This window comes from Ammospiza caudacuta, chromosome 5 (genome assembly GCF_027887145.1).
Source record: "Ammospiza caudacuta isolate bAmmCau1 chromosome 5, bAmmCau1.pri, whole genome shotgun sequence".
NCBI classification, from domain to species: Eukaryota; Metazoa; Chordata; class Aves; order Passeriformes; family Passerellidae; genus Ammospiza; species Ammospiza caudacuta.
Genome location: NC_080597.1, coordinates 29,517,240 through 29,526,887, shown reverse-complemented (window position 1 = coordinate 29,526,887; position 9,648 = coordinate 29,517,240). Strand labels below are relative to the sequence as shown.

Below are 9,648 nucleotides of genomic sequence, written 5' to 3'. Positions count from 1 at the left end.
TTTCTGATGTCTGGATCAATTCCTGGGTGCTCCAGGTACTTTACCTGGGAGAGTCACTGTGACACATGCACACAGCACAAAGAGCCAGGATGGGCAGGGCTCATGGGAAAGTCACTTTTAATGGTTTATTGCCAATGTTACAAAGGTTGACACATGGTCAGACAGGCAGGAACCACACCAGAGTTGTAAAAACACCAACAAGTCTAGGGTTTTAGTTTATTAAAAAAAAAAAAAATCCAACAGTTTGCCTTGGCCAAGCTGACTGCATGTCCTGGGCATGCCTGGAGCCTGAGCCACAGTTGCCACAGCCCCTGGGAGAGCCAGGCTTTGGGTTGGCAGTGAGATGGGCCGTAGGGTCCTGGGGCAATTCCCACACCAGCATGGTCCTCCTGAATCCACGGGGCCCGGCTGTCCTGCGTGGCACCAGCCTCGCTCTGCTCCTCTCCCCACTTCGCCCTGTTGGCAACAGCAGCAGCAAGAAAGGTGGCAAACACCCCTCTCCATCCACACTGAGCACCAGCAATGCCAGCAGCTCCTGCTGGCATGGTGCTCTGGGAGCTGCCTATCCCCTCCTGCCCTGCTTGGGAGGACCTTCTGGGACCCCACTGTTCCCAGCCCTGCTGTGAACCCCTGAAGATGCTGGTAATTCCTGGAGCATCAGCACTGTTTCCCTGGGGTGAGCTCTTGAGCCCAGTGCACGTTGTCCCTGTCCCAGTGCCCTCTGCCCTGTCGCTCCCTGGGGCTGTGGGAGCCCACCTGGCCAGGGTATGGCAGAAAAGACCAAAACCAAAGTTTGTGCTTTGTATACAAGACCCTGCCTACACTGAGGGGCTGGGGAGGAGGTGGCTGTGCTCGCCCCATGGCTGAGGCTGCTCAGACCCCTCAGCCCCTCACCGCCCTAGCAAGCTACAGACATGCACACACACACACACACGCATGGGAAGGGGGTCCCCAGGGGGCTGGGGGGCAAGAGAAGGAGGAGAAAGTGTCTGTCTCCCCAAAACCATGTCAGCACTGAGCCAAGAAAAGTGCATTACTGCCCAGCAGCAGCAGGGAGCACAGAGGTGCCAAGTGCCCCCTGCCCTGTGCCCAGGTGGAGCCCCCCAGGCACGGCACCGAGTGCCCTGGGTGCCCTGCCAGCAGCTGTCTGCCTCTTAAAACCAAATTTTTACTTTCTGTAAACCAGTCTCCTCCCTGTGGCACCGCTAACCTGAGATCTTGTGATGGAGGGATGTGGCTCAGGTGGGTGCTGTGAGCTGCCAGCGATGGGGATGGGTCTCAGCCACCCAGACCCCGCACAGTGATATGCCACCCCACAGCACCCTGTTTTGTCCCTGCTCCAGGGCATGTCCCACTGCTGCCGTCCCACTGTGGACTGAGTGGGGTGCCCATCTTGCCAGAGTGGAGTTCAGGAGGGTGAGCTGAGCCACCCAGCCTCTCCCCACCCCCTCCTGCTCTCGGCACTTGCTTCAGCCCAGTAGAGCTGGAGGGCTGGGGCTGGCTCCTCTATTCCCCGTGGCCTCAGGAGCAAGGAATGGAACGTGGGGCTCGGTGCTGCCCCCGGAGCTGGGGGACAGTCAGGGAGGGCTCTGCTTCCCCTGTCCCCCTCGACAGACACTTACAAACACACACAGAGAAAGGAAACCGTAACCTTATAAAAGACACTGAATGCAAACGCCTGCACGTTTGGGGGCAGCCCCGGCCCCGCCGCCGCCTCGGCTGCCCCCACGCCCCTTGGGAGCGGCTGGGCAGGCTTGCTCCATGGGGCTGAGGGGCTGGCGGCCCCCCGGGCGCCTAGGAGCCGATGATCTGGCCAGACCATGTCTCATGCTTCGTGTGGGGTGCCAGGTTGGTGAGGACCACCTCCACTGCCTGGAACTTCTGGTTCTTGGGAGGGATGGGGCACACCTTGTACGTCACCTCGTCCCCCTCCACTGGGACGTACTCTCCCTCGATGCTGCAGGAGAGGAAAGGAGAGGTGGTGGTGGTGGTGCCCCAGCCAAGAGAGGGACCCCTGCCCCAGACCACCCAGAATGAAGGAAGGCACCTGACCCACCAGTGGTGCCTTGGAAAAGAAAGCTCATTGATGATGGAAGGTACAGGACAAGCAGAGACCCATGTCCACCCCATGGAGACATCCACACCCCAGCCCACAAGTCTCCAGCTCCATGCTGATGGCATGGCTTCCCTGGGGTCTTCCAGCACCGCACAGCCCTGGGACTTACTCAGACACATGCACGAAAATGTCCTCAGTGCCATTCTCTGGGGTGATAAACCCGTGGCCCTGGGAGCGAGAGAACTGCTTGCAGACACCCTTGAAGATGGGGCCAGCAGAGGCACGTGCTGTCCTACAGAAGGAAAGGGAAGATTTTTCACTGGTGGCCCTTGCCCAGGTGGAGGCACAGGGAGAGATTTTTGCTATGAACACGATGGTTCCAGGCCGAGTGCAGGACACCCACCCGCAGCACTCTGGGCAGGGCTGTGCAGCAATGTCGGGCACCAGGTGACAAAGCGCCCCAGGTGCAGAGGGTCCTGCAGGCACTGCAGGTGACCAACCGGACAGTCCCAAACCCAGCAGGTACTTACGCCGAGTAGGTCCTGGTCCTCTTGGTGGGGAGGGGGCTAGGCAGGTCCCGTAGCAGGAGGTTGCCCCGCTCCCAGATGCGGCTGCCCTCCCGCTGGAAGGGGAAGGTGGGCCACACCGGCGACTTGGGCGAGTGCAGGGGTGGCACTGCCGGCGGGGCGCTGGGCTCCGATGACATGGCGGGGTCGCTGGGCTCCTCCGTCTTGGGATCGGGCAGGTGGGCAGCAGGAGAAAGGATGCCCAGGAGTGTGGGCCTGCTGCTGGTGACCTGGGGAGCAAAAGGGCTGGAGTTACAGGGCCTTCTGTGAGGCTTTTGGCACAATTGGAATTGTCCCTCAGCTCCCAGCCATTTATGGGAGCACGGAGCTCCCACATGCTGCCAGCCCTCAGCGTTGGACACCAACCCAACCTCCAGCACTGGGAATTGCCCCAGGAAGCCTGTCCCAACTTGAAGTCATCTGGGATGTTCCACAAAATCAATCCCAAGGGAAGAACCTGGTTTGTTCAACCTTTCAATTGCCAGGATAATCCCACATATTTGAGGTGAAGTCAGTAAAAAGCACACCCTGGGAAAAGAAGCAGTGGGGCATGGGCTGCCACAGGCAGGGACCATTTTGGGAAGGATCCCCATGCAGTGCCAGCATGTCAGTATGTCAAGGTCAGGGGTCTGAGGTCTTCTCAGCACACGAGGTTGCTTCAGCCTCACAGGATTTAGGGGACACCCCCAATCCCAGCCAGCAGCTGCTGCCCATCCAGACACATTCCTACAGAATGAAGGAACACCAGGAGACTGTTGGTGAGGTTGCCAGCAGCCCTCATGTCCTTCAGGCACCTCAGCCCAGCCACTACACAAGCACAACCTCCTGCTGCTGCCATCATCAGGCTCCAGTTTCTGAAGGCATCATGCCATTTGCAAGGAGTTAAAGCCCTAAGGGGCAGAAACCCTGCAGACAGAGCAATCGCAATTGTGGGCACTCTTGTCCTTACTGAAGCACCCCAGCATGAAATTGGAGGGGCTGTGCATTTTCCAGTCTCCCAGATGCTCTGATGTGTGATCAGCACTGCAGCTGCTTGCTGAGAAAAGCCTTGCTCTGTTGATTTTCATTCCAATCAGTTGCTGCATCTGACGCTGGTGCCTCTGTCCCAGGGTGCCTCACGCCAGGGGTTGCTTGAGGGCACCTCTCTTTGGGTGCACTGGGTGGGGGCTCACCCATTTCCATTGCCCCTTAGGAGTTTCCATCACTTGGAACTGAGGAGCCCAATATCCCACGGATCCCATCCCCTTCCCCAGCACCCCCATCAGCACTTTTGCACCCCACTGGGGCATGCAGCATCTTTTAGGACAACACCTGCACACACCAGGAAACACAGAGAATATTTAATTTCTTTTCTGACTCACTGTGGCCTTTTGAGACACAAAGGCCCTGGGGGGATGCACAAAAGGGGGTCACCTCCACTCTGAAATTAGCAGGCATCAAGGACATGGGAAAAGATTTCTAGAGCAGCTGAAGTGTCAAGGAGGCACCAGGCAATTCCTGTTCCCCTCACCCACCTCCACCTTCTTCCTCTGCCAGGGGCTGTGCCTGCCACTGGGCCCCCACGGCTGCCAGTCCAGCTTGGATTGCCCCCACATGGGCAGCCCTCAGCCAGCCTCCTGACAGCTGCTCCCTCTCAGCCCTGCAGAGCTTCACGCCCAGGCAGTAAAGGCCACACTAGGGTCCAAGGCAGAAGCTACCATGTTCCTCCTGCCCTCTGAGACAACTTCCAGTTGTGGCTGCAGACCTCTCCAAACTGTCTTTCCCTTTGCTGGCTCCCCACCCATCCCCACACTAAACCTTTCCTGTGCTTCAGTGGCTCCTCTCCTCCATGCAGCAACTGGAGCATGCACATCTGCCTTTGCTTCCATCCCACCCCACACAGGGGCTGCTCAGCTCCTGCTTCCATGCCCAGGTTCAGCATCTACTTCCCCCAAACCCTGGCTCAGCATCTCCTTGTCCCATTCCCAGGCTCAGGCTCACATCTCCTTCCTCCACGCCTAAGGAGCTCAGCAAGGCTCAGGGAGCACCCAAGTGAGACACCCCAAAGCCAGACCAGACACCAAACTGCTCAGGGAGCACCCAAGTGAGACACCCGAAAGCCAGACCAGTCCTTAAACTGCTTCACAGTTCCCATCTGTGCCCCCATTTGACCTCTCTGCCTGTGCTGGTGAGCAGCCTGGCCACTTTAGAGCACTTTAGAAGTGATGTGATTCCCATGCATTTCTGCAGCATTTGTCACCTTCCCAGGAGGTGTCAGGATTGGACGAGTGGGATGATTTGAGGGAAATAGCTCTCAGTTCTCTGCCACATCATGAAGCTGTCACTCTGAAAATGGCCTCACCATGGTGGTGCACCTCCTCTGTGTGGCTTTCTCTGACAGAGGAGCCCTTTCTGTTCCCCCACCAGTTTAGGGACAATGGAGGGTATGTAACCTGAATAAGGATGCTTGGAGCAAACTATTAGTATGCTGAGGGAGTTGGTTGGCATCCACAAGAGGCTGAAAAGATGGAAGTTTCCCAGAGGCAAAATTAAAATAAGAGGCAAGGGGGTGTGCAGGAGGGGGAGCTTGCAGGGACAAAATGGTGTGCTCTGATGAAGTGGCAACCAAGAAGGGGTTTGCCCCAGGTTCACCTGTGGGACCAGCCCAGGCCCAGGTGCCCTGGAAGGCTCCCTGTTTTGGGGGATGAGTGGTGAAGAACAAGAGCACTGCTGAGGAGGCAGACAGTCTGCTCCTGAGAGCTGAGGGCAGCAGCTCAGGGTGCCCTCCTGGGCTGCTCTTTGCCCCCAGGAGCTGAGCTTGCTCCTTGTGGGAGAGCAAGCAAGGTGCAATCCCCCACAGGCACTCTAAGGTCTCTCTGGATGGCCCAGGGGGATGCTGGGGGGCAGCTCACTGGGATAAACACAGGCACAGGGCACAGCAAGGCTGTAGGATCCCCATCCTTGGTGGATGCACTGCCTGGATATGTCACAGAGCTGCCTGCTCTATCTCCTGCTTGGAACAGGGGCTGGAGCAGAGATCCCTGTCCTGTAGCCAGGCTGAGGCTGTCTCACTCAGCCAGCAGCACTCAGCCCCTCTTCAGCACCAGGATCAAGCATCCCAGATTTGTTGGTCAGCCTTGGTGCCCAGTAGCTCAATTCCTGGCTTTGGTGGTGCTGGTGAAGCTGACGCCGTGTAGGAGCTTTGGCACATGGGGGTCTCCAGGGCTGTATCCTACCTCCCACTTCATTTAAATCCCTGCTGCAAACAAAGGGACCGAGGAAATTAAACTCAGGGCAGAAGCAGGCTGAAAGAAGAGTGAGGACACGAGCATATCTTCACCAGTGTCTCCTCCCCTCCTAGCGCAGATGCAGACCAGGGAAAACCTCTGCTGTCCTCCTTCCCTCCCTGCTCTCCACCCCACCATCCTCTCCCCAACCATTTCTCCACAATGCAGCCCCAGCAGGGGACAAGGAGGGAGTACCTCGGCACAAGAGGCATTTTCACCCTCTCCTCAATCTCCTGTGGCCACAGTAATCTCTGCTGAGGATGAGAGCATCTCTCCCCACCTCAGGTCTCTCCCGGCCTGGCTGACAGCACCCCATGACACTCTGTCCACCCCAGGCACGTATGCAGTGCAGGGACGGAATCGGGGTCACTTGAGGAAGCAAGCAGAGAGGCGGCAGCAGCCCGGCTCTGCCGCGGGGCACGGGAAGCCTTTCCAGAGTAACCACCCTCCCCTGCCACTGCCGGACTCCCCCTCGCTCCTCCCCATCTCCTCCTGGTGGCTTTGCTCCGAGGGTCTCCCGGGGTGACAGTCCTCCGAGCCAAGGAGGAAAGTGGCTGCAAGCCCAGGGCTTCCTAAAAGAATGCTCTTTATAAAAAACACCTCCTTCCCTGCTCACCTCCTCTCCTCCGCCCCCAAAAAAAACATCTCAAAGCCAAACCCCAGAGCCCTCTGGTGAGAGGGTCTTCTTTGGCAGCAGAAGGCAGCTTTGCTTTTATATTTTTGGGAGGGCAGGCTCCTGAGCAAGAGGAGCTGACAGTCAGGAGCCCTTGCAGGCGGAGGCAGGAAACCCAGGCCAATTAAGGCAGACAGGCAGTAGACACATCAGCTTTTATCTCGAGATCCAAGTACCCCATTCATCAGCAGCGACTGAAAGGTCTGCGGTTTATCAAATAAAATCACTGTCTCTCTCCCCTTCTTTAAAGCCAAACACATTGACTTGGGTGCTGGCTGTGACCTTGTTTAACTAAACAGCCTTTCAAGGCCCGCTAGAAGGGGGGAAAGAGCCTTTTGAAGAGGCAGCAGCCTCTATCTGCCACTCCCCGTTCATTAGTGGCAGCGAAAAAAGCCCCCTCACGCTGCCTCGCCCGGGCGGGGGAATACATATTTAATTAGCTTCATCGCCCTGGTGAGCCGGCCCTCCCGAGCGGCGTTTCTTTGTGCTCCTTCCCGTCCGCGGGCACCCCCGGCATGCCCGGGGTGATGGACTGGCGGGTGGGTGGCCGCTTTGCCGGCGGCCCTCAAGCTCCGGCTCTGGACGTGACCCTTCGGCGGCCACACCGTCGCCTTTATGGGCAGCTCCTTTCACGACGCCGCTTCTCTTTGTGAATCCCCAGCTCGGATGCTGCCTGCATCTTTGTGAATCCCCAGCTCGGATGCTGCCTGCATCTTTGTGAATCCCCAGCTCGGATGCTGCCTGCATCTTTGTGAATCCCCAGCTCGGATGCTGCCTGCATCTTTGTGAACCCCCAGCTCCGATGCTGACTGCATCTTTGTGAACCCCCAGCTCCGATGCTGACTGCATCTTTGTGAACCCCCAGCTCCGATGCTGCCTGCCACCACGCTTGGCTCTCCCGAGCGCCACTGCTCCCCCCGCCCCAGCCAAGGAGCTGCGGGTTATTTTCCCTCTGCTGCCTTTTGCAGCAATCTCCTGCACGGGCTCTTCCATGCCACTCTCCATCACGTTTTCTCCATCCCTTGCAACTGCCAGTGGCCTCAGTTCAGGAGTCAGGTTTACTACCCCTCTAAACCCACCCCAGCAGAAAAAAGGTCTCTGTATGTCAAAGAGACACCCCATCTCCACAGCCAGCTGCCAGCAGCCGTCTCCTCACCCCTTGTGTGGAGCACAGAAAGCAATGCTCTGGCCCGTTGCCATTCTCGGGGAGGCTGATGCCCCCCCAGACTCAGCTTGTCTAGACACAGGCTGAAACAGAGAAGAGCTACACCCCTCCAGACGCATGAGCGCGTCCCCAGAGCCCAATGCAAGAACAAAAATCCTATTTTTCCACTGCTGGGCATATTCACCTGCCGAGGGACACAACAACGACACAGTGGCCAGCAGAGATCCCAGGGGGGCTGCCATGAAGGGCAGGAACCAGCTGAGGAACCACGATGGCTCCAGGCAGGGTTTCTGTGAGCAGGGCCACTGCAACGCTGGCTGGGCTATGTTTCTCCATCCTTCCTTCCTCGGAGAAGGCTCACAGCCTTGGTGTCTGGCAGATTTTTATAAATGCTGTCTCTGTCTGATGCTAATGAAAGCCTCTAAGCTCCCCCACTCCCCTTTTTTGGTCACCAGATCATGTTAAGAGTTAAATACCAAGCAAAGCCATTTTCTCACCTATCCTGCCTATTACAAACCCCTTTTACAAGACAAATTACTATATGAAAAATAAAATTAGGCGGTTTTTGGGCAATGCACACTGACAGCATCCCCTCCCCAGCTAAGCCAATCACATTCCCAACTCCAGAGATCTTTGCTGAGATAGTCTCGCCTACGATACAGCCTGCTTAGCGCTAAAATATGAAAGTCACCTTTATGGATTGATTATAAAAAGCTCCCTTAGTCAGTGCTGGGCTGCCCAGTTCTCAGAGAGGCCATGAGGGAAAGCAAGCAGGCTGACAAACGCAAAGGAGAAGCAAAGGGAGAAACCATCATGGAGGCTTGATTTACCTTTAAAGCATGTATGCATAATCATCATTCCCAAATACCAAATTTGTGAGATTTATTTACTTTCTTGTGATGGTTTTTATGTTTTTTAATTAGCATAGTATCTGTTCAAAGACATGGCACAGACATCTTCGTCTGTGTCCTTCCTTCCTCCTTTGTGGATCTAACTTGCCATCGTCAGGAATAGTGCAACCAGTCCAAAGAAATCCCAATTCCAGCCCCCATAACTATCAGCCTACTTTGATAAGTCAGATTTTTCACAAATTGCCTCCCGCTCACCCGGCAATCCGAGAGCCGGATCCCAGTTGAGCTCAGCCCTCCGTGGCAAAACCCTGGATTATTTGCCCCCAAGCCAAAGCAGACGTGCAACATTGCCGCCGCCACCCCCAGGGGACTTATTGTTCCTGAGGCTGGTGGGGAATAACCAAACCGGAGGAGGGAAGTCACGCTTCATCCTCGCACCTCTCCAACGTCAAAAGGAAAGAGCAGGTTTCAAAGAAAAAGGTGGTCCGTGAAGCTTAATCTCCGGCTACAATAGCCCTGGCGCGCTGCATGGCCATTGTGCGTGCCCTTACCCACCTCCTTAGCAGCGACGGGCTCCCTGGAGCTGCGCTCTGCAGAGCATCGGGGCTCGGAGGGGCCGCACGCTGCTCCGCTGCCGAGCGAGGAGCAGCGGTGTCGCCTGCAGCCCGGCTCCGGGGGCTGTCTCGGCTGCCTGCCTGCCGGCTGACGGGTCTGCGCTGTCTGATGTGCGGATGGATGATGTGCGCCTCGAACACACACGCACCCGCACGCCTTCCCCTGACGTCAGGGCCGGGCCAGGGGGAGCGGGCAGGTGGGAGGGATCAGCCCGGTCAATTCTGAGCGAGCTGGGCTTAAAGGAGAAAGTCTGCATGGGGGGCCGGAGGTGACGAGGGTCGGCCCCGGGGGGCTGCATCGCTCCGGTTGCGCACAGTGACGCACGCCAGTGGCACAGCCGGACGCAGTGGGGCAGCCCCACAGGCTGTAGGGACAGCAGGATGAGGTGTGCAGTGCAGGCAGGGATGCAGACAGGGTCCCTCACAATGGGTGAAACCTCTCCCCTGTCACCCCAAG

General features: G+C 57.3%; 1 protein-coding gene across 2 annotated transcripts; it reads right to left on the bottom strand.

Annotated features, from left to right (window-relative positions):
• Positions 1-137: 137 nt before the first annotated feature.
• CSDC2 (cold shock domain containing C2) lies at positions 138-9,273 on the bottom strand. Of its 2 annotated transcripts, none has more exons than XM_058805690.1 (4): positions 9,133-9,273; positions 2,587-2,852; positions 2,226-2,348; positions 138-456 (listed from the first exon to the last, which is right to left on the bottom strand). In XM_058805690.1, exons 2-4 carry the CDS (start codon positions 2,760-2,762, stop codon positions 204-206), a joined length of 552 nt encoding a protein of 183 aa, XP_058661673.1. In that variant the 5' UTR covers positions 2,763-2,852; positions 9,133-9,273; the 3' UTR covers positions 138-203. The 2 variants fall into 2 exon arrangements, with proteins under 2 accessions (XP_058661673.1, XP_058661674.1); XM_058805691.1 differs by having other exon boundaries at positions 244-1,957.
• Positions 9,274-9,648: the final 375 nt, after the last annotated feature.

Excerpts from the sequence above, each read along its gene's own strand:
- CSDC2 (XM_058805690.1), bottom strand. The coding sequence starts at position 2,762 with ATGTCATCGGAGCCCAGCGCCCCGCCGGCAGTGCCACCCCTGCACTCG. Across the intron at positions 2,349-2,586 it reads AGGACCAGGACCTACTCGGC|GACAGCACGTGCCTCTGCTG; the intron begins GTAAGTACCTGC and ends TTCCTTCTGTAG. Across the intron at positions 457-2,225 it reads ATTTTCGTGCATGTGTCTGA|GGCGAAGTGGGGAGAGGAGC; the intron begins GTAAGTCCCAGG and ends TGTTGCCAACAG.